This window comes from Cyprinodon variegatus, unplaced genomic scaffold, assembly GCF_000732505.1.
Source record: "Cyprinodon variegatus isolate N-32 unplaced genomic scaffold, C_variegatus-1.0 Scaffold84, whole genome shotgun sequence".
Classification (NCBI taxonomy): Eukaryota; Metazoa; Chordata; class Actinopteri; order Cyprinodontiformes; family Cyprinodontidae; genus Cyprinodon; species Cyprinodon variegatus.
The window spans coordinates 991,883-1,016,749 of NW_015150537.1; the positions used below are offsets into that span (position 1 = coordinate 991,883).

General features: G+C 39.2%; 2 protein-coding genes across 2 annotated transcripts in view; one reads left to right on the top strand and one right to left on the bottom strand.

The window, feature by feature from the left end:
- The window catches only part of rnf212 (ring finger protein 212), a 12,889-nt gene extending 7,385 nt beyond the window's left edge, over positions 1–5,504 (top strand). The window contains exons 9-13 of the mRNA XM_015373264.1: positions 866–926; positions 1,339–1,381; positions 1,520–1,574; positions 4,704–4,767; positions 5,273–5,504. Coding sequence (XP_015228750.1) covers positions 866–926; positions 1,339–1,381; positions 1,520–1,574; positions 4,704–4,767; positions 5,273–5,399 — 350 coding nt within the window. The 3' untranslated portion in view covers positions 5,400–5,504. The remainder of the gene's footprint in view (positions 1–865; positions 927–1,338; positions 1,382–1,519; positions 1,575–4,703; positions 4,768–5,272) is intronic.
- A 10,333-nt stretch (positions 5,505–15,837) lies between these two features.
- Positions 15,838–24,867, bottom strand: part of fgfrl1 (fibroblast growth factor receptor-like 1) — an 85,290-nt gene continuing 76,260 nt past the window's right edge. Inside the window, exons 4-7 of the mRNA XM_015373290.1 lie at positions 22,526–22,810; positions 19,864–20,036; positions 19,601–19,781; positions 15,838–18,900 (exon numbers count right to left, since the gene is read on the bottom strand). Of these exons, the coding sequence (XP_015228776.1) occupies positions 18,485–18,900; positions 19,601–19,781; positions 19,864–20,036; positions 22,526–22,810 (1,055 nt within the window). The 3' untranslated portion in view covers positions 15,838–18,484. The remainder of the gene's footprint in view (positions 18,901–19,600; positions 19,782–19,863; positions 20,037–22,525; positions 22,811–24,867) is intronic.

Genomic DNA, 24,867 nt, shown 5'->3' on the forward strand with positions numbered 1-24,867 from the left:
TACAGACACACAAATCTCCTCACACATTTACAGATTTATTTACACATTTTCAAATCCCACTGCACACACACAAATCGAGATACAGACACACAACTCTCCACACACATTTGCAAATATTAAAGCTACCATTTTGGCCCCATAGTAAATACACAGCTTGTTCTGTTATATTGTAAAAAAAAAAAAAAAAAAAAAAACATTACATGTTTAAAAAAAGATGAAGGTAAATTTACCATTTCTTCATTTTGTCCAATTATTTTCTGGAAATCCCGTCTTTATTGAGGCACTGGTCCCATCTGACTTGATGCAAAGCCTCTGAGTCATGTTTCTACCTGTTGGCCAAAGCATTTTTAAATTTTTTTTTTATTTGTAAAAACGCATATTTTTTTCTCCATAATTTTTTAAATAAAGAACCGAATAACATGAATTGGACTAAAGTTCAAAAGAGGAACACACTGCAAAAAATAAGTAAGACAGTTTTTCTAAAAAAGAAAAAAATCTATTGATTTTTTTCTTGAATTAAGGAGGTAAGTGAAACACTTTGTCAATGGACCAAGATAATTTACATTTAAATTAAGAAAAAAACATTTGCAGTCTCTTCCTTCTAGTGCATATTATATGATTATCTTGTTTAAGAGTAAAGATACTCATTCGCTTGACAGATCAACTTATTTTCCTACTCAAATTAAGGATAAAAACATTTATTTTAGGAAATTTTAACTCTTATCAGAATGTTTTTGCAGTGCAGATTAGTTGCTGTTCTCTGAGCTTTAGAACTCCAACTGCATTAACTTGATTGCCTCTGCATCACTCAGAAAATGCGGATATTTATTTTTATTTGCTTTTATTATTTGTCGTCTGCATTTAGTCCTTCAGATTCCATATAACTCTGGTGTGTTCCTCCCACGACATGCTTCGACCACAAACATGTGAGTATTTATCTCCAGTAGTGCTTTTTTATGTCCATCAATATGGAGCCTCTTTAACCTTCCTTTTTAGCTCATTGTCACATCAAACCATATTTAATTTAGTAAGTAAGGAAAGCTGTAGTTATTACACCTCCTGAGTCACACCTGATGTCCTACGGTAGATTGTTCTTACCTGAGGCTCTTCACACACAGCTATTTTCTCAGATTTGGATATGGATCCCATTTTATACATTGGATCTACTCCTGTTAATTGATCCGGCTCTGAATTTCTGGATTTGTCACTTTAAAAGGAAAGAGTGTTTGTGTTGCGTCAAACCTTTGGTGCCTTAAAGGAAACGGTTAAAGGCACCACTGCGGTGTTCAGCCAGCTGAACCCAACAGAACTAATGAAGTGTGCCTTCCTGTCTGGCAGCAGTGAAAGCATGGAGGTGGATGAAAGGAGTCTGTTCAGGAAAGTAGGTGCCATTAATTCACCCCCACTCACAACTCCACCTAAAGACAATTCCCTCAGATTATACAGCATCATGAAACTTAAGGGCAGTGAATGCTCTGAGGTAATCGGCTACATTTCTCTGCTTATTTTTCTGCTTCAGCCGAACTCTGCGCCCAGGCTGTCAGTCATGAAGCCTCCTCAAGACGGAAGAATGGGTATGTACTCCACCTCTACGCCAGTCTTTCAGCTTTTATTTCCCCTTTGTGTCACGGTGGGAGTGGCAACCATGTCAGACTCTGCCTCTGACACAAGAAGGGTGTTTACTTAGAAATTAAATTGCAGGCACATCTCAATAACTCCCAATACAATCTAGAAGTTATATTATTTTAGACTTCCTGTATCTGATATCCATTCTTTCTTATTTCAGCAGACTGTCTTACAGTCTGGTAAGGCTCAATACTCTCTGGTCTGAAAACAGACCATAATGCAATAACGCATTTCTGTAACCATACCGATAAAGACTGCAGCTGCAACAGTGGCATGTTTCAATGTTATTATATTCCAGAAGAGCTGTTTATATTATTTAAAATTTAGCAGCTGGCTGCTTTAGCAGCTTTTCTTTAAAAAAAGATGTTTTTGCATCACATCCATATTTGATTTGTTCTTAACTGCTTCCTCCAACTCTGTTGGTCTCGCATTTGAAATTAGGCCCCACCTGCTTCTTTCCAGACCAATATGCTGTGGACACAGTCTGGCTGGCCAGGCTGAGGAGAACCAGAACTGGAATTCTGCTCAGTGGTCCAAAGTCCTCCTCTAGGATTAAACTTTCATTCTAGGTCCCAGAGTCTGGAGGAAGACTCAGTAGGACCAGAATCCTGGGTTCTTGAAGTTCCACAACCATTCATGGTCTGGGGCTTCATGTCATCTGCTGGGTTTCCTTATGTCCATTTTAGAGCGCTCTGTGCTTCCTTCTGCTGGAGAGCTTGGTGGAGATCCAGCAGGACTTGTATCGGGTCAACACAAAAAAGTACCAAAGCTGGGCCAATGATGATAGTGGTAGTGGGCCTGACTGGTCCCACCAGAAATCCACAGGGAATTTATAGAGTGAAAAGGAAAATGAGAGACACTGAAACAACAGTAAAGATGAACAGACTGTGAAAGCAGCCTGGCTTTACAGAACATCCCAGCAGAACCAGAGGCTGATATTCTCCCTTCCATGTTACTCCGATGTAATAATTGAGACAATAGAAGCCGAGACCAGCTATCATGAACTGATACTGTGTAGTAAATGTGTTCTGTGCTTTTCAATAGGTCCATATTTCTAGATTATTTATTTCTATTTGTCTAATCTGATTTGAAGTTATTTGAGAAATGGATAAAAAACTTTTAGCCTTAATGATCAAAACGAACACTTTAATTGATTTAATCTCCTTTTGGTGTTTTTCAAAGCGGGTTACTGAAATAAACGTTTATAAAGATGCATGTCAAAATGACACTATTTATTTGATGAAATCATTATTATTGAATATTAAGCAGTGAATGTTTATGACATGTTGTTTTTAGGGCGTACAATCCACCAGTTAAACAGTAAAACGTAAAAAAGCTGACAGCTTCAGGTTAAGCGTTTCTGTCTCCATAAGGGTTTCACTTGAATTATGGAAAAATAACTGCATTAGTGTTGCCTCAGCTGGGCTGTGCTCATATTATTATTATTGGCAGTGGCAGAACGTAAATGTTTCTTGGATGGAAAGCTAAATATTTATCCTTCTTTCAGCTTTTGTTTAAAGCGTCTTAGATCCGACGGATCGAGTCTTTACACGACGACGGGTGTCATTTATCACAGGAACCGGTGGTTTGTTACCATGTTAGCTAGAAACCTGCGTGTTTCTCTGTAGGGATAAGTTTCCTGCATCCATCTTGTCTGCCTGGAGGTTGTCTAACAGACTTTAGCTGGAAGTGGAGGTAGAGGAAACAAACCGATTTATAATTAGCTGCATTATGAGACCAAGTTGCAGCTAAGGTTTCACTATAAACTGCACATGTCATAACACTCTGAGCCCTTCTTGATTTATTTTAAATATTAAACATTTTTTCACGGCAGAATGAATATGAAGCATCTATTATTTTGTGATTTGAACTGAACTCCAAAGATTCATGTCTGAAGAAAAAGAGGCACTGCTCAGCTGGCTAACACCTTCCCTGCAATGGAGCTTGGTGGGGGCAGTATCATGCTGTGGGATGGTTTGTGCAGCAGAAACTGAGTGACAAGACAAGTTAGGGGGTATGATGATAGCAGCCAATGGAGATATTCTGCAGGAAAACAGATCCATTGGCTGCAGGAACAGACTGTGAGAGTCCACCTAGCAGCCCAGGCAGAACCTGGTCTTGACACCTGCTGAACATCTGTGGGAAACCCTGGAAACAGCTGTTTACAGATGCTGTCCTGACTGGGTCAGAGAGGTTCTGCAGAGAATAATGGGAGAAGATGCCCAGAACTGCTGTGCTAAGTAGAGACATATAGGTGCTTCAACAAAACATAAAGTTATGGGTTTAATATACTGAGAAATTTTCAATACTATTATTCTAAACCTTTTTTTCAGACTTGACAGACCATCCTTTTTAGTGGTTTACATGTTTTTAACCAGCTTCATTTGAGTCTGCTTTATTCCTTCCATGTTGGACCATGGTCTGCTGTCCCACAGCATGATGCTTCCACCCCCGTGCATGGCAGCTGGCACAATGTTCTCACGTTTTAAAGCTTCTCTGCCCCGTCTCCTCCAAACGAACATTTTGCTGCTGCTCACCCTTTCCGTCATCTGACTACAGAACCTTTCTCCTTGTAGAACTTGACTCCTCCACATGGGTGTTAGAAAAGTTTGTAAAGCTTGAGAGCAACCTCTCTGCGGATAGCGACTGCTGTTTCACCAGTTTTCAGTTTTGGGAAGGTTTGAGGCTCTGTGGTTCCAGGGTTCTTCCGGAACGTCCAGTTTCTTTCCATCTCTTCTTCCAGATGTTGGTGAAGTGGTAAGAAATCTAAATGGGATGCTGTTGTTTACAACTACTATCCTGTCTGCATTCAGTCAGGAGCACCAAGGAGAAGTTTTCATCATCATTTTAGAAAAAAAACACTTATTAATGATCACTGAAGTATTATTTCTTTTAAAATATTACATTTGTGTGATCATTCCTTGTTGGTAGTGAAATAATCCAGATAAATCAAGAAAACAAATTAAGTAAGAACATCCCAGTCCTCTTTAGATGTTGTATAGATATCTATCTGTATATCTTTTAGTTTTTTAAATTTGTGACGCATTAACCAAAGATTTTTCTGACTTTTTATACAGGTAACACCTCTCACAGATCCTTCAACCCACTGACCGCCCACTCTACCCACTCAGCCACTGTCAGGTGATCTCCTCTAATAGATGGAAATGAATTATAAAGTAAACTTCTGTTTAAAATCTAGAACCATTTTTCTGTTTTTTATCCTGGTTCTGATTCCTCCAATAAGGTTTCTACATTAATCAAAGATATTGGAACTGGGAATAAAAACATTTCAGTAACTTTAAGGAATCTACATATTATTTACTTATTATTTTTTGTAAATATTAAGATTTGCAACAGCATAAATTTGAAGTAGATGCAATCTATTTTTAAAGCTTTTTTTGTAGGTGTTAAAATGATAAAAATCAGTTTAGACAAACAAAAATGTTAAATTTTTTTTGTGTTTATGATGGATATAGTTTTTCTCTAAGTAAAGGTAAAAACAGGACTGGCTGGTGAATGCATGTCTTGTAACAGACTTCCTGTATCTGACATCCATTCTATATGAGCTTCTTAAAAAGTCAAAGGGAGGAACTTGAGTTGTTATCTGTTGTAAAATCAGAATAACAGGATTTCTGTTGTCTTCCAGCCGCCTCCCTGACACACCTTCAACTCCCCAGTCGTACAGTCAGAGTTCAGTGTGGAGTTCCCCCGTCTTCAAACCTCCAGCCTCCTTCAGACGCTCTGTGTCCTCGCTGGGGTTCCCTCCTCCTTAGACAACAACCACTCCCTGTTTTGGTTCTCCTTTTGATGTATAATATAATTTTAATATTAATTGGACTTATATGTATATGTTACAGATGAAACACTGATCGCTCTTTTCTGTCAAACTGCAAGTGAAATAGAATAAAAAGAATTACGCCTCTCTTTACTAAAGCATGTTTCCTTTCTGTGTTTTTTTTTTTGCTTTCTCTGCTATTAAACGTAAATACTAATGAAAAGGGAAACATTAAGTTTTCTAGGATCAAGGTTTCAGACAAATGGAGAAGAAAATAAAACCAAGTATTTTGTATTCTGTTTAACTTTAAACCCACAACCTCCACCGCTGCTTTCATGGTCTGGCTGTTGAATCCCTGTTAGTGCTATCTGCCTCACAGGTTTTTTTTTTTTTTGCTATTTTAAGTAAATTCTCAGGTTACTGAGGGTTAAGTGCAAGTAAGGTGTAAGGTATTTCACCCAGTCCAACTCAAGTCTGTAATAGCTGAACTAAACATCCAGATCACCAGGCTCTGACTCTGAATTATAGAAGGTTAACCCTTTTAAAGCCAATTGTATCATATTAGATACATGAGTTTTTGAGACCTCTACATCATCAGTGTTATATTTTTATTCTTGAAAACCCTGACTTACACAATAAGACGCAAGTAGTTAACAGAAAGCATTTAAAAGATTATGGAGAAATGCCTTATGTATCAAATTTGATGCAAATAAATTATCTCATATAACTTATACAAAACTTATTTTTTGGTGTCATTTTTCAAAAAGTTTAATGACAACTCTAATAAGAAAAAAAATGAATTCTGTCAATTATTTTATAGTCCAGGCTTTAAAGGGATGACTATCTAAACCTGGATAATTTGCCCTCAGATCTAAATTCTTATATGAACATTTAATAATTATTCAGTCTTGTGATATAAAAAGATATTTAACTTCTAAACCTGCAAGCTACTATCCAAAACACTGCTAACGACTTCTTAAAAGTAATTTAAAAATAGGTCCAATCTGACATTTTAATCATAAATTGGCATTTAAGCTCTAAGACAGAAATGGAGGGAGATAACAATTTGTTTATGTTAATTTTGTACGGTTTTGTCTCAGTATGGATTCAATTGACTTTCCTTTTTATTCTCCTTTGCTTCATGATAAATGACACTAAATCTGGTTTGGGGGTTTACTTCTGTTCACTCTGAGCTGGATGTTTTTGCATTTAACACATTTGCTTTTAATTCTAAATTAGTAAGATGTTTAATTTTCAGCCATAAATCACAAAATGATGGAGATGTTGTATAGGAAGTAAATAAGTGAAATCGCATTTGTTTAATGGTAGATTGAGCACGGGGTGAGGAGGAATCTGTCCTCTTTACTTGTCTGACTTGTCAGTGTTTGCCTAAGCATAGATCCAGACTGGTCAGGAACTCAGTCTATCCTGTCTGCTGTGACAGGCTTCTAGACATTATGGAAGCAAGGCCAGTTTCTGTAGGTGTGACCCCAAAAATCCTGATGCTTCAGGAAAGAGAATTTTAAAGTAATTGATTAAACACAAACTGTGATAATTGTTTTAGAAGTTGCTGTTTTCTGATGTTAAATCATTTAATCATTACACTCTTTTGCCCTAGATCCAATGTAGCGTTGAGTTTCCTGTCCTGCTACATCCACAGAAAGGAGCAGGAATTAGGTGGTGCAAAAAAGCATCCTGGCTTATGGGTGATTAGAGGTAAAAGGTGGCTGAAAGATGCTGCAATGATGTTCCCAAGTCGTGTTTGAAGGAATTCTGCCAGAGTACCCTCAGCCAGAGTCCAAGCCTGCCGGATGCAGTTTCTTGTAACATGACTTGTTATTTCACCCTCAAATCTGTTACAAAACAGCTGCAGGTGAGGACAAAGAGCAGCGTATCCACACAGAAACCGGATATCACCTGAAGTCATCTCGGCACGGAAAAGCTCATGCGATGAGGCGGGTGGTAAGGATGTCTGATGTGTTCAGACAGGTTGGTTCCTTCTTAGCAGACCGCCGGTTTTAGCTCCATTGTCCCTGGTTGTCAGGGTGTTGAATAATGTCTATTGAAGGGGGCTCAGGTGTGACTGTGTGTGTGTTCTGGGCCTGCGCATGCAACTTTCAGGCCTTTACTCCAGTGTGTGCGGGATGTTTTTTGTGCAGATTCGGTGGAGCTGATCCTCTTCTGTGCTCCAGTGAGATTTAAAGTCGTTTCCTGTTTTTCAAGGTCCACCTAGAAAGAAACAGCCCCCCTGGGGCAGCCTAAGCTGTTATAATGCCACACATTGATCGGGAAATTACTAAATCAGTGTAATCGCTTCCTTATGAACACACACTGTCTTACAGTTGGGATCTGTTGGACTGTTGGTCCCACAAAAAGGTGTCTTGGAATTTTATAGGCAAAAATTGTCAATTTTATTCTATTTCCCATCTTTTTCTTCTTCTCACATGCACACACAGTTGTGCATAGCTCCAGGCCGTACAAATGAGCTGTGCCACTTCAGAGAGCTAAAGAAAACTATTCTGATGTCAGTAGTAATTATTCAGCAGCGTGTTCCCACAGATTGTTCGCTCTCTCAGCCTCTACCTCTCCATCACATTTGGACTATGTGTGTAAAAAAAAATAGGGAGAGAAGCTTCCCTCTTAATCTGATCCAGACTTCACACTTTGTCACTCAGAATTTCAGTCTCTTACCTTTGGTGTTGTAAGTGTAATCCCCTTTAGGCAAGACATGACACGAACTAAATGATTTCACACTGGAGCTATTTGTCTTTGTGGAGCGCACCGAGAGTGTTCCCTGCCTAAGCCTACGGGGCACAATGTGTGATCTCCATCACTTAAAATGTTTAACATTCAGCTTAAAAATAGAAGAGTGCTGTTGATGATGTTTAAACTGCAGCCCCAAAAAGGTCACAAGGGAAGATTTATTTTATAATGTGGGTGCACCTACACCCTGAGGACAAAGCATTAGAATAATGTGAGCTAAACATATTAGTAATAGAGCCCGTCCATGTCACTGGGTGTCACTGGCTCCTGTACTGTTCTAGTTATGGGGAACAAGAAAATGAGCTCAACAATAAGCTTTCCCAACTTCAATCCACCAACATTTCATAAAAAATATTGATGCTTGCAATTAATTTACCATCAGATATATTTTATTATATTACATGTTTCATATTATTAGAACACTGTATGATTTTCCATTATGGAGCCATCTGTAGGAAGATGAGAAATTTGCAAAAACTTTAGCAGCATTGCTTCCTGCCTCTGCTGAGCTTTAGGAAACTTTAAATTTGGACATTTACAAGCTCCACATGTGTACAGATAGTAACATGAAATTCTCTCCAGTACATGAGTAGAGATTTTCCTGATGATAAACTGGAGATGCAGCTTCAGCAAACTGACTATTGGATGTGTTCCTAACTAAAAATAATTACAGTAGCCTATAGTTTTAGAACCTAGAAGACACTACAGCACACTTATATACCTCCACAGTGAAGAAATTCACTTGTCACATCAGCTCAATAGTCAAAAGAAGGTCTCTTATTTAACAGGATTATTGCAAAGGTTATTGCACAGGGTATTAAATAGTAATTGCATTGTAAAGTCTGATGGCAGCAGAGAGGAATGACCTGCAGTAGTGCTCCTTTTTTCCAAACCAGGTGTAAAAGTCTTTCATTAAAGGAGCTGTTCAGCTCCTCTACAGTCTGGTGCACGGGTTAAAGGTGTTGGCCATGATGGATGTAACAACAACTCTATAGTAACATAGATGATTTGCTTATAGTATATGGTAAGCACATGAAACCAGTAATTAAAAAAGAGCAAAGCTTCAACCTGTCTTACATCCAAAATGCATAAATAACCTGAGAAGGAAAGGGAGTTTTCTACAAAAACAACATTAAGAAGCCCTTTGTTCTTTATCGACAATAAAGATATGGTCAAATAGTTAGATCTACAAATATGTTCTGAAAAATACTCAAATATGGGCAAAAAATAATGTTTCCTTATTGTCGATTCAAATGTTATAATGTTCTGTTCTCACTAAAAAAGGGATAACTAATTATGTTGTGACGTATATTTAGGATAATAAAAGTGAAGGTGAAAAAGCTTCATGTTAAGCTATTTTCGTCCTTTTTAATAATTTTTAATAACGAATCACTATTCACATTTTCCCTTTTGCAGAATTACATTTAAGTCAAAGGAGGAAATAAAGGCAACAAACTGCCCAAAAAAAGTCTAACCAAAGGCACATTCTGTTCACACATAGCAAGTTGACAGGAATTGAAGGTTAAAGTAAAAAAAAAAAATGATTTGGGCAGAACAAGGAGGAATCTGTGTGGGATTAAAGCTGCAGTTCTTCTATAAAGACTCCAGAGGTTTATTAGAACATTAGAGAAAAATCAGCATCATGAAAATCATGGAACACAGCATTAATGTGAAACATGGTGGTGGCAGCATCATGCTGGGGGGGATTTTGAGATTGAGGTGGAAATTCACCTTCAAACCAGACAACAACTCTGAACATCCAGTCAAAGATACGGCTGCAGAGCCCCTCCAGTAAAAGGAGGTGCAACAAAAGATTATGTTTTATTCCTAAAAACATTAATGATTTTCTTTGAATTACAAATTTGTGTTTGATTTTGTTAAGCTCCGCATTGAAAGATAAAGTGGTTTTCTGGCACTGTAAGAAGCTCTGCTTGCACAAGTTTTATGTCCTCATATCATAAGCCTATTGCACACAAACAGCTGCTAGTGTTTTAAAGCTGCTCTGTTCAGCGGCAAATCATTAAAAGTGATGATTGGTCAGTCAGACAGAAACAGATCTGACTTCTCTGATATTCTTCCATCCCTCCTCAGACCCAGGTAGCCGCCGTCACTTGCAGGAAGAGAGGTTGTAGCCTCTTTATACCGGACATCATGTTCTCTTTCCTATCCACGCACAGACCAGCTTTTCCTTAAGTCTTCTCAAACATTTTGTCTAAGCAGAGTGCACACAGTTTAGCTTGCAGAGCACATGTCCAGGCGGTGACTGTCTCTTCCCCTCTTTTACTCCCTTACACTCACACAGACACAAACTTGGCAGGATATAGAGCGAGAAAAAGGGGCCGAAAGACAACACCGAGATTAGGAGGCTTCTGTCACGGCTCTGTTGCAGACTTTAAAGGCCTTGGCTTCCTTCCCCTCAGTCAGATCTCTTTCTTTTCTCACCCTGTCGCTCCACGTCCCTCTCTTTTCATGGGAGGAAGGTAAACATTTGGCCCATGGGCAGCAGAGAAAGGGGGGGAAAGATGGAGGGAAGGGATGGGTGGAAGAAGGATGGAAGCCGCCTGTTGCTCCTTTTTGTGTTTTTGTTTCCCCAGTTTTAATAGAGGCTTTGTGGCTGTGTGGAGGATGATTAGAGAGGGAGAGATATGCAAACAGAGCAGCATTTCAATGCCAGCCAGGTGTCTCTGTGTTGTTCTCATCTGGAAGTGTGTGTGATGCATGCATGCTTTTGTGTTTTTGCGAGTATCTGAGTGTGCACGCTGCACATGGACGTCATCGAACTTTGTGCAGGTGAGGGCGCATGTGCATCGGCATCTCTCGGGTTTCAGTGATCTGCCTCTCCCAGGTGTGTGTGTGTGTGTGTGTGTGTGTGAACTTTTCATGGTCATTGACTCCTTTCACCTGAGTGCTCCTTTCAAAGTGAAAAGAAGGTTGATGGTAAAGAGCTCTCTTTGGGTAGCTTCTCTTCATCACCAACCGCAGCTGCTGTTGACTTAAGGGCCCAAGAATCTCCTGTATGAGTTCCCAGCCCTTTTAACTAACCAACTGCAGAGCCCTCCACCCAGAAAGCAAAGGTTAAAGGTCAAATCATGTGCCATGCCAGTAGACATGTCGTATGCCATTGTAATGGCCAGAGAAGGCACGACTGCAGAGGTTTAGAGGGAAAAAAACACTTGATGGTGAGAAACTGTAAACAAAGTTTAAGGAGGTCACCCCAAAAAAAAGCTGCTTCCTTTAATGGCATCATGACAATGATTCTGTTGGAGCTCTGTGTGCTACAGACAAGCTTTAAAAACCTGGTGGAGAAGCTGTGGAAGCTAGAAGAGGTCAAACAAGTTCTGTACCAACATGGCCAGTCAGAGAGGAAGAAGCCATCCCTCCAACAACAAGATAAAACACATGATTACAGTTTGAAACTGCTCTAAGATAAAAATAGACTATTTTAGAGGAGTTTCCTCTAGTCTGAGCAAACTTAAACTAAAAGTTTTTGGACATGATGACTCTCATTCCAATCGGAGAAAAGTAGTAAGTATCTCTACTTTTTCTGCAGGATTGGTGCCCTTTGACACTCTTCCCAGAATGGAACATCATGTGGAAATTATAACATAAGAAATCAGACAGGAAACGGATAATAAAATAACCCTCAGCATACCATCAAACTAGCAGCATGAAGCCCTGATCTCCTTGCCAAGAAAAAGGTGTCAGAAAAGCTGGAATGTTGTTTGACAGTTTTTGGACCCTGAGATGTTCTCTGATGAGGAACTGACCAAAGACTGCAGGAGAATATTTGAGATGATCATGCTTACATTCAGGTCCACAAATATTGGAAAAATAACAGAATTCTTATCTTCTTATAAAAAATACATTAGAAATGAAACAATGTGTAATTAAACTGAAGGCTTTGGGCTTCAATTTAAGGATATTTACAACCAAACAGGTGAAAAGTGCGAAATAACAATCCTTCAAATGTGTGCCTCCCACTTTTGAAGGGATCTCACCTATTAGTTTTAAATACTTGGTTACAAATCATTTGCAGTGAATCCCAGTGTGAAGACTTGAAGGCATAGATGTCACTAAACCCACGTTTTCATCTCTACGGCAAATGTCCTCAGTTTAGACTTTAGACAGATTTTATTTGTCATTTTGTTTACACAAGTGTAAAACAAAAGCAAATTTCATTTGGAAACAACTCACTGGACAATTTCATCTTTTTAAAAGTGCAGCCTTGAAAAATAGTACATTTTGACGAGTTTCTGCTTGTTTTTGGGACACTTTCCCTTCAGTTTTGTTCTCAGCAAGAGAAATACCCACCCAGTAGTATTCAGGTCAGGTTATTGACTTTTCCATTGAAAACATCCTCCTGCATTGTCTTAAAAAGCTGTTTTGTAGCTTTATGGTAATATGTGTTTTTTTTAGCTTTCTCTAGTGTTATGAAGCAGAGTCCAATGAGTTCAGTGGTTAATATTGCCCAGAATAGTTGCAATGAAAGGCTTAGAAGCCTCATGAACATGACGATACCCCAATGATTCAATGATGTTGAACTCCATCAGCTCCCTTTTTCTCCATACTTTTTTCTTCCCATAAGTCTGGTACGGGTAGATTTTTGCCTCATCTGTCCATAGGATGTTGTTCCAGAACTGTGACAGCTCTTTTAGATGTATTTATTTTAAAGCTCTAATCTAAAACAAACAAACAAAAAAAAACTTTTCAAGGCTAAATAATGGTTACCACCTTGTGGTGAATTCCCTGTTTTCTCTCTGATGAAGCCACAAATACACCTACCCCATGGTGACCCATGATCTGATCCTGCCAGTTGTTGTGAACAGCTTTTCCTTCACCCTATTTGTCTCCAGTAATTTTCCAGCATTTGTTGTTGCTGAGCCTAAGCTATTGATATTTTAGCATACTAAAGGCATGCTTTACTGATGCCAATAGCTCTTAGGATCCAATATTAAGATTTAACAGAACAGAAATGTCACACTTGAAATGAACCCTGGATGTTTATCTGTTCCTTAGAAATAGCAAAATGAGTGATGAGTTAACAAATGGTCATGGAAAGCTGAGCAGCAAAATATTCAGTTACTGTTGGTCACACATTCATACACCTGATCACCTGATATGGATGTAAATGCTCTCAATATAAATATGAAAGTCTTCAGTTTAAGAACATAGCATGGAGTTCTAGTCCATGTCACAATTTTTAAGGACCTGACAGCAAACAATGTTGAAAAGTCTCCTGAAAACTTTATAGCAGGTATTTTAAAAAATATATCTCCACAGATTTGATAATTTACTGCTAAAAAACATGCTTCAACATGTAATAGGTAAACGAGATTCAAACCAAACATTTCCGATACACCTGAAGAGCACGGTCTGAGCTTTAGCTTTCATGCCCTATTCTGTTACCACCTCTGTCCTCCTGCGGCACTCATCCTCTCAGCTGGGTTTTCTTTCATCATCTTCCTTTCCTAAATGAGTCAGAGGCAGAGAGGCACTGCGCCTTCACACCCTCCATTTGCACGCAACACTTGTCCATCTGTCATCTCTGCAGACAGCCACGTTGAAAGATAAAATGTTGGCTGCAGAACCCACAACTGAGGGCTTGAACTATTTAGAGATCAACCATCGTCAGAGACAGCCCCATGGTGGCAGGAGTGGCTGCATCAGTGCTGGTCTAGGATCAGACCTGTAGGAGCTTTTACTGACTCATGATTATGTCTGATCCATCCCCCCTGCATGCACCAGCTGCAGCTCCTGTGCTCCATCTATAAGTCATTGGATGCTCCTCAATCTTTGAGTGTTTAACATAACAGATAAAACTGAATCTTCACAGATAGTGGGAGAATAGAAAGTGAGAAAGACCAATTAGGGTGCTGAAAAAAAATAAAAAATGAGGCTCAATCTCCAGGATTAGTTTGTCTTAAACTCCACATCCTATTGTTTTGCCTTGGTATGGCATGGCAGATCATCCTCTGTGCTTCAGGGAAACTTTTCAGACTAAATCTCCCTTTGTAATCTGGGTGCTGCAGGACAGAACAGTGGTTATCCTGCAGCAAGGAGGTCCTGGGTTCAAATCCCTGCAAGGGTTTGTTTTGGCTGTTGTTTTTGGCCTTAATTATTTTTAAATGGATTTAAAATGTAATAATTTACACATAAACCTCCCGCTGTATGATAGAAAGTTAGGTGGAAGGAAACATGCACCAGCAGGAAAATCACAGCCTTTTGAGGAATATGATACCAAATCCAGGGTTTTGTTAATCTTTTATGGAGGTGCTTAGTGAAATTATAAAGGCCTGGTATTTTATTCTGTGTAAAATGATTCTATGTGATAAATGGGTTTGATATCCTGAAGTGAGGGACAAAACATGTTTAACCTTTTCGTTATATTCTAATATGTTGAGTTGAACAAGAAAAAAAAAAGGGAATAACCACCAACAGCTTTTCATGTTTTAATGGCACCAAAAACATAATTATAATGCAACAGGAAACCGTTTTTAATCTATAAACTATGCCAGATCTGTACAGGATTGTCATTATGAAGATAATCAATAAAACTTGTATAATTTGTCAGAACATGTACATTATCTTACAGTAACATTAACATAATATAGGCTAAAAAGCTCCCATTATGACTATAACACAATATCCATTCATGCAGTATAATGCCCCGTTATATGGAAAAAATAAACCAAAAAATAAATTAAAAACACACCTTCCTTTTTAAAAAATCTTGATCATACATTTTGTCCTGGTTTGTAGGTGAAGCTTAAACTTCTTTTTCAAGAAATCTATAACTCTCATCTTATTCCATGTGGGTATTAGTGGTGAGTTCACTTAGACACAATTTGCCATGAGCTCTAACCTGTAACAGACTGTAATCTGATGAGAAAACTAACTACAAGTGGTCAATATATATCTATAGTCAATATATATCTATATATATATCTATATATTTTTGGAAGTACAAACATTTTCCATGAAAATGTTCCTGGTTGAAGAATTTCTTTTAAATAAAAAATTAGGGCACAAAAAACATCCAACAGGAAGAAGAAATCTAACATTTTAGAAGCTGCTTGCAGTCGAGCATATCGTTAATTGGTGGGTTGTAAAAAGAGTCGGCCTGCAATTTTCGGCTTGCTAAGGCAGCAGTCAGTGCAGAGCTTAATGGTAGAGAGTATTGGTTGGATGATGTGTCTAAAGACCTGACAAACAGATAACATAAGGTAAAAATAAACAGTATTATAAGCATTATTTATAAAAAATATATTTCTAAAATATCCTTCTTTAGTTTGAAGAGCTGTGCAAAAAAAAAGAAGAAAAGTTAAAAAAAATCCTTAAAACTTGGAGGTACCAGATGATTCCAGTCCATCATTTCCTGCAGAGTGATGACAGGAACGCCCCTCTAAGGTTCTCGCCGATGTGGTTTTTACCCTCAGGAAGATTTGCACTGAAAAATATTGGCTTTTCACATTACCCTTGAGCACATTTTAATATTTTTGTTAGCTTTAGTTTTTCTCTTTCAAATGTGAGAAATTCATGCGATCATCTCTGTCTCATGATGAGCGCACGCAGAAACTACAGAGAAACGCAGCTGAATGGAGCATTAGAGTTGAAAAAGTACAAAAGTTCCTTTGAAAGTTTGACATGTTTTGTTCTGATTTTACTTAGAGCAGCTTCCCTCTCACAGGTGATCATGCTTCATTAAACTGGCTTGTCTTGTTCTAAAAGGACCACAGATGCGTCTGAAATTAAGTCACTTAGTGAGAATAAAAATGGTTCAAGTTTTATCTAAAATCTGCTACAAATTGAAGAGTTGTTGGATTATCAAGGGCCAAAAGCACTAAAGTTTAATGCATAAAGAAATATTCATGTATATCAGATGGAATACAAAACGGAAACATGTGGGTTGAGCCAACGCTGCTGTAGAGAAGCTAATTGCTCTACAATTCATCCAGTATGCAATCATATGTTAGAGTCGACATGAGGCTCAATAAGGAGTGATAAAATACATTTATGATGGAGGAATTTAATTAATAACAATTCAAAAAAAATTTCCAGCTTTAGAAAGTTGACTTAAGATTGTTTTTTTTTGTATTAACTAGAATTTTATCTAAATCATTAGCATTAATATGGAACTTAAATCATTGAAAAATATTTGCTTAAAATTTAAATTTTTGGGGATATTTGTACCTTTAATATAATAAATGTTTGATTTGAAAATCCAAATACAGAAAATCACCTCAAATAATTTTAAAAGAATACATCTGGGTTTAAATTAATAATTAAATATTTATTTATTTAGATCTTCTAGGGAAAAAAATATTCGATTAATGATTGGATTAATGGTCGGAATGCAATAATTAATTATTTATATTAAAATGTAAACCATGAAATATATAAATTTGAAGGCAAATATGTATTTATTATGTTCTGGATGTGATTATTTGTTGTATTGTGTTTCTTTTGGCCCTAGAGAATGACTTAACTAAGAAAACAGAAATTAAATGAAAGAAAATGAAAATAAATCTGAAAGCAAAATTTCCAAATTTCTATCCACTAGGTCAAAAACAGCTCAAAAATGTGCCATGGACAAAGTATGTTAAAAAAAGAAAAAAAAAGGGAAAATAATGCATAGCACTTAAATTAAGCAGAACTTACTGATTCATTTCTTGGGTTTGTTATTAGTGGGTCTGCAATTTAACAAGTTAATTTAATTTTCACAAAACAAAAAACTAAGTCTCTTGGACTTTAAATTATTCATCATACAATAGACCCCATTAGGAAGGTAAAGAATAAAAAAAAAACAATAAAAAACCTTTTAAGTCCATCAGTTTGAAGCTGTTTAAATTCTCCAAGGATCAATGAAATGTTGAAAAAGACTTTGACATTCATCACTGTGATGTTTGAGGATCAGACTGAGCAGAACAGGAGATGTTGCAGCAGAAAGGAGGAAATCACTCCGATTGCTGACAGGTTCTGTCAGCTTCTTTGCAACAAATCTGAAGCTTACTACTGCAAAGGTATTTTAGATCAGTCCACCAGCTGTTTGGATGAAGATGGACCTAATGAGGAATCACCCTGCAGCTTTGGATCTTTTCAGACTGAAAAGCTGAGCCTGGTTCTGTCTTCACTGGAGATACAGCAGTTTGTTTTGGCTCAGATGGGTTTAGTCTGAGATTCAGGCCAAAATGAATCCAATATGATCATAAAACTTACTTCAAACAGGCTTGTGGAAAACAGCTTTTTGGATAAAAGATGAACCATAACCTCATATATCAGGAGCCTCACAAAAGTATTCACTCCCCTTAAACTTTTTCTTGTGTGTGGCATGAGTCAAAAACGAATGTTTTAATCATACCTTACAATCAAGACCTTTAAACTACAGCTTGTTTTTGCATAATTTTCCCTTCTCCTCAGTAAATGCAGCAGGGCTTCTTTACTAGGTGAATCTACCCATCATATCTCTGGCTGAATGTTCAGGGTGGTTCTCCTGTTGGAAGGTGAACCTCCCTCCCTCTTCTGCAGCCTTTAACAGCTTTTCCTCCAGGAAGGTCCTGGATTTTAGCTCCATCCATTTCCTCATAAAAACTGATCAGCTTCCCTGTCCCTGTTGAGGGAAAGCATTCCCACATCATGATGCTGCCACCACCATGTTTCAATAGGGGAATATGTTAAAGCGTTATAGGGTTTGGAGTGGAGAGGAATGAGACCAAATGCACGTCACACTTCCAGATGTTATCAGCTAACAATAATGAGTATGATTGTATTCTACTCCATTTTTCTTCCACTTCACAGTTATAATAGCATGTAAGAAGTTTGTATCCTGATAAAATGTATAAAAAGGTCAAAAGGTGTGAATACTTTCATGAGACTTCTCCTTAGAGTGTTCAAAGGTATAAAACTCTGTAGGAGTTAAGCGTGTTCAAATGAGGTGAAGCGCTTTAGGCTCCAAAGTTAAACTGGAGCAGCTTGTTGCTGCTGTTCCATCACAGTTGGGTTGATGTTAAAGAAGGATGCTGCGTAGCCAGATGGTGCCAGGAGCCGTTGGTGGTGTTAGCATGCTGTCTGCCCCAAGTTCTCAGAGGAAGCTGTGCTTGTGTAAAGACAGCACAGAACCATCTGCTATTGCTTTGGTAGGATTTCCTTATGTCCTCCAGTACATCAGCCTTAGGTCCATTAACAGTCACACGTCTGGAGCGGAGTTGCAGGGTCTCTTCCATGTTCTTTGCTCTGATTTTCATGTTATGACTGCATCTGCATGCACACCGACATGTCCACCAAAGAGGTTGAAATGTGACACCGAAGCCTCTGCGCTCACTGCTAACATTGGTAGTGAATGTGCTGATGCTGGTGAACTTTCCCGTTAACATGCGAGTGGGTGTGCGTGTGGATGTCCGTGTAGATCTTTGGGTAGACCTTGGGAGCCAGACCAGCCCCTCCCTGAGCCAGGAGCAGCTGTTGATGGGCGAGGTATTCCTCATACGAGAGGGAGTCTTTGTCTGCAGTGGTGGACTGTGCGGGCAGCGCTGGGCAGGCGCGATCGCGGCTGGCTGCAGGTAAACGCTGAGCGGCGGGGAGAGCAGAGGAGGAAGAGGTGCATGTACGTTTTGATTGGTAGAACCAGAGGAGAGCGGTGCCTAGGATGAAGGCCACGCCTGCCGGGATGCCGATAATGACGGGCCATGGAAGGCTTTGGTATGGAACAGGCGGGATGGAGCTGGGCTGAGATTTCCGATCTGCAGAAAAGGAAAACAGAAGAATTTCAATTCATCCACCAATCATTTATAACTGCTCATCTGTGCACCTGTCTGAAAAGCGAAGGATAACCCTGGAGAGGAAGCCAGTCCATGACAAGACAACACTGAGCCACATGGGACCAACATGAATCCATATCAATACCTACGGGAAAAATACGCCACACTGATATGCAACGCTAACCTGAAACAGTCATCAAAACATCTCATTTTCTAAAAATAATACACCCACTTAAATTCTAGACTGGTGCAGAATAAAAGTATGCATTTTACTGAAAAACATATAGCATATAAATAACTGTTTTATACATTTTAATGGGTGCAAATCATAAAAATGTACTTCTAGTTAAGAAGTACTGCACTTGTAGTGCAGCAAGAGTTCTGCATCAATAGTAGGTTGAGGTCAGGTGGGATGGAGCTCAGGCTTTCCTAGGCTGTAGCTTCATGATAGAGCTGAGAAATGGCTTCTTCTAGGCGCCACATTTCTCAGATTCAAGCAGAAAAAAAGAAGCAAAACAAAGGTAAACATCAGTCCAGCTCTGTTTAAGCTCAGCCATGCAGAGGTTTCTGCTTTCCTTCTGGACAGGCAAGTTAATAGTGTGCTGATGCCAATCAAAGGGTAATAAAAAGTTAGCATTTGCAAAGAAGTAATATTGATTGGTTAAATGGATGGAGTGCCAACCTGGCAGCACAGTGAGGTAGGCACTCCTGAAGCTGTAGCCCTTGGTGTTTGCTCCTAGGCAGATGTACATCCCAGCATCCTCCTCCTTGGCTCTGCTGATTAGCAGCTTGTTGAGATATGAACCATCTGGTCTGGACCAAACCTCTCCTGTGGGCAGCACCACGAAGCGGTACTCTCCGACCTTCAGAAGAACCATGAAAGGCTCAGAATCATGCTCTCTGTTGGTTGCAAAGCTTCCTTTTCTCCAGCTGTGTGTTTCCTACCTCGATGGTGGAGTTGAATTTGTTCTCATCGCCGGGTTCGACTCTTTTTAGCCACTGGATGACAGGCTTGACATCGCTGCGGACTTTACACTGGAAAGACGTGGTTCCACCGTAGTCCACGGTGGTGTTGACAGGGTGGGTGCCGGTTAGGATCGGTTTGGAGATGGTTCGCTCTGAAGGGGAGAGATAAAACCATGTCAGCATGTTTTGATTCTGAGTGTTCCTACACAGGTCGACTGAATCCAGCACACTTAGCTTCACAGTTTAATTAACAAATATTTTACCTTTTCCATTTATTCTCATTCATACCATCATTTTTCTAAAAAAAATGTCTCTGTCAGGCTATGTTTGACTGCATGGAGATCATCTGTGAACATCAGTTTTCAACATTCTCAGACAGAGTCAGGTCTGGACTTTGACTAGGCCATTCTAAAACCCATGCATCTGCTTTAATCTTTGCCTTTCATTGTATCTCTGGCTGAATGTTCTGGGTGGTTCTCCTGCTGGAAGGTCTCAGGTCTTCTTCAATCTCTATCAGTTTTTCATTCAGTTTGATCCTTGATTTAGATTCATACATCTCCCCACAGCACTACGCTGCCACCACTATGTTGGGAGAGACGTGATGTGCTGTTTTCTTTTTAATTCCTTTATTGCTTAAATGTGTTGTTGTGGGCCCACCAGAATACTTCATTTCCAAGAAAATCTGTTACCTCTTTTGTTTGTTGTACTAAGGGGAAGAATGAATGCATAACTGTATGTTTTATATAATTTAAGATAATTTCCAATTGGCTTCATGCTGATCTCAGCTCATTAAAAATTATATTATTGATAATATGAACCAAAGCAACAGACAGAAGATGAATAATGAAATAAAATAAAATTTATATTTAGGGTGCAAAATGTCTACATTTTTTTATTCCGAGCTTCCAGGCAAATCTTGCAACACCGTAATAGAGCTTCCCAACTTGCAGAAGGTAAATTTTTCCTTAGAGCATCTTTGTTCATCTGACCTGCGCTTCCTCATGTAGGGTTCTTAGAAGCTGTCCTTCACATGATTGACAGCTGACTGCTTCCTGACCGAACGACTGAATGTCACATTTGACATCAGCAAGCAGCAGTTTGATTTATGCTCTTTCTATTTTATGCATGACTGTGTGTTTGTGTGTGTGTGTGTGTGTGTGTGTGTGTGTGTGTGGGGGGGGGTGCTTTCAGGAAAGCCTACAGCTGTAGTCTAATGTAGAGCAGATGTAAGTGTCAGGAGAGCTGGTTTGAGCCTCTCAACAGAGCTGTAACCTTCAGTCTTACACAGACACACATTGAGCTCCAACTGCACCAAGCCGTGAGATGTTAAATCATCCAGCTTGACAACAGCTCCTGCAGACGTCCAACAAAAAACCAACGCATCTCAACCACAACTCATCACATGGGCTGTGAATATAACAACAGAACCTTTTTTGGATAAAAGCTGCAGCTGGATTTTAGAAAGCATGCTGAACATTCCTCTCTGGCTTGAAAGGATGTCTACTGACATCACTGGAGGTCATCAATAACTAACACTGAAAAAAAAAAAAAAAAGGATTTCAAAGCTGAATTAAACCTCTATTTGCTGTTTTTGTGTCTGCTTTGCAATTAACATGGACTCAAAGAAACATTTACTGATTTGCAGAAGCTTTCCTACTGTTTGAAATTTTTCCCATTCTGTTCCATTATAACCTGAATCATCGCTGATGGTTTATTGTGAAAAGAATTGATGAAACCAATAGAGTTTTGGGTTTCATCGTAGCAGGGTTCCTTCTTCCTCTGTATGGGGGGCCTCTGAACATATTCTCGAACCTAAACTGCTGATTAATCAATTTGTTCTTGTGTTATATTTATTAAAAAAAACAAAACAAAAAAAAACAAGTGCAGGCTTATCTTTTTACTTCTTAGGAAGTCTGTTTCTTCCATTGTCATAAAAAACAAGGTTATATCTCATAATTATGACTTAGATTTCTCAGAGAGGTAAGTCATAATTATGAGATCAAATTTTTATGAGAGTGGTGGAAACGGGCTTCCGTTTTATTCCACTCAGCAGACCTGGCCAGCTTCGTGTTGGTCTACTACATAAAAGCTGTTGTTCACACCTGAATATTTTCCTTTTTTCTTGCATAATTTATTTTTCATTCAAAATTAGAAGAAAAGCTTCTGTTATGCCTGATTAAGCATGGAGTATAGCAAGTGTCGGGTAGATGTTTCACATGGCGCACCTCCTCTAACTTTCTTTTTATTTTTTATTCTTTATTCTCTGCAAATAACCAATTTAGACACGAAGACAGTTTCATCATGCAGTCTTTGTGTAAACCCTGATTTCACTGAACTATCCCTTTAAACTCAACCTTCTCTCTTTCTTCTGTCAAACACAGTTGAGGACTTACAGTATAATAATAATTGAACTTCATTAATCTTACAATGGAGAAATTCACTTCTGTATCTTAACCCATCCACTTTGGCAGCAGTGGGCTGCCATCGTGCGGTGCTCGGGGAGCAGTGTTGGTTTAAGCAGTGTAGGCTCTGGGCCCCAGAGTGTCACTCTCCAGGGATCGAACCGGGTACTTGCAACCTTCTCAGAGCACAACGCACTAATCTAAACACTAGGTCACCACTCCCACCCACTCACACTTACGTATGACTTCCACTTTGTAGGTGGCGTTGATCTCCCCAGCTTTGTTGGAGACATGGCAGGTGTACTTTCCACTGTGCTCGGGCGTGAGGTTCTTCAGACTCAGGGTCCACCTCTTCTTCTTCCTCTCGCCCCCTTCCTCATCCACCAGAGGCTTGCTGTCTTTCAGCCAGACGATATCTGGGTTGGGGTTTCCACTCGCTGTGCACTTCAGGCGCACAGAGCTGCCCACCGGACGCTCGATGACTCGTCTCCTCATCTTTGCCGGCTCGGTGAAACGAGGACGAACTGAAGTAATGAAGAGACATAAACACTATTAATTGATGTGGTTCGACCTCGGCATATTTCATTCCAAAGCAGCAGGAAGTAAGACCCTCATTTCCTGTCTGTCAGTGCAGAAAGGTGTGGAAGGGGAATATCAGTTCATAGGTTTATGAACATTCTTTAGAATAAAAAAAGTGGCAAATTTGATTTAAATTCCAGGAATATGCTTAAATTTGATCCAAAGAGGAGGGAGAGAAATGTCATCTGAGCCGAGTGTGACATGGAAAGACCTCAGGGCTTTGAGTTACTGTTTTATTCCCTCCTCAGAAAGCAGCTGCAGAAGTGGCTCCCACTGCCAGAAACTTCATCGGCGTGAAGAACGTTCGTGCTGATGAACAACCTTACAGTCAGTTGGATTTTCTGCACTGTGAACTGGGCCTTCTTGTTTTCTCTGGACCTCTTGTTTCACCGTGATGACATCTGCAGCAGCTGCTGGGATAGTAAATTCATTTTCCGCTCTGAAAAAGAGTCGTTCCTGTTGCGTAACCTCCTATTAGTGCAGCATGAAATCAGTTTCTGTGAAGCCAATAATGACTGGAGTGAACACACGAAGAGATTCATCGCCGCTGTCAAAAAAGGCTTCTGTGACGTCATGCTGATGCGTGCCGCCATGAAAATATGACTGGAAAAAAATAAATAATGGAAGGGAATCAAACAGCCTGACGACTGACATTTTAAGGCTGACTTTGTGCAGAATAAGGAACGTTGGACAGGCTGAGGTCATTCCTGCAGGGGGGACCCAGGGGTGCAAAACAAAAAAAGAAAAAAAAAAAGGAAAAAAATAGATCAAAACCTGTCAAAATAAAAAAATATTAAGAAAATTCAATAAAAAATATAATAATAAAAAGAGGAAGAATGTGGAACTTGGAGCTTTAACACCATTTAGTAGCGAGTCTCTTTGTAAATACAGCCTAATTTACAATAACTGGTTTGGTTGTGAAATAATGACGACTCCCTTCCTGCTCTGTGCGACTAAGGAGAACTGATCTGATCCCATCTTAAATATATTTTAGTCATTGTTGGATCAGGTTTCAGGCTAAAGTCGCCAGTCCATCCACTGATCCACACTGCATGCTCCTACGTTACTGTACTAGGGCTGGGTGATATGACCTCAATTCAATATCACGATAAACTCGGCATAAAAATAAATGCTCCAGCTCCTCATTTCAGAAATAAAGGCACGTGCAGGAAATGCAACTGATCTATTTATAGATAATTCATTGAATAAATCACATTACATTTTACTTAATTGAATTCCTTAAATGGTATTTAATTGGTTAAAGTAATATTAAATAATTAAGTAATATTAATTGTTAAGCAAATAGTAAAGTCTTGTACCCTTTCAGGTTTAAACACTCAACAATGTGTCATTGAACAGGGAAAAATGTTAGCTCTCTTGCAAACGATTTTTGCGCAAAGATAATGGAGCCTTTTGCACATCTATGAACTTAACAGTGTGGTTGTGGTGTAGGTGGTGGAGGTTGGATGTGTTACTTTGGGTAGTCCAGACAGTTTTCAGGCAAACTTTAAATATCGTGTTCTTTTGCTCAATATCTATGCTGTTATTTTGGTGCCACCGAACTGAGCGTGCAGCGAGAACGATGTTCACTTTTTAAACTTGCACAACCTCACTCAAAACCGGTCTGCCGCGCGCTCAACTCTAACAACGAGCTCTCGACTTATTCTCTACTCGCTCAGCTTCACCTCTGCTCTCGCTTGGCTCCACAGGATTAACTGATGTCATTTTGTTTACAGCCGTTAGAGACTCTTCTAAACTGGGCTCATCTGCCATTCTCTTTGTTGTTGCTTCTGAATGGATCGTTGGAGATATGATTAGAAACATGCAGCGTCTTTAAAGGAATAGTACACCCAAAACATGATTAGCCTTCATTTTCTACTCACCCCCATGCTGAACAACACTCTGGAGTACTTTTTTGATATCTCAAATGCATCTGGAGATCTGGGAGGCTTCTTGCTGTCTGCTGACATTCAAATAATGGAGGTCTATGGAGGTCTATGGA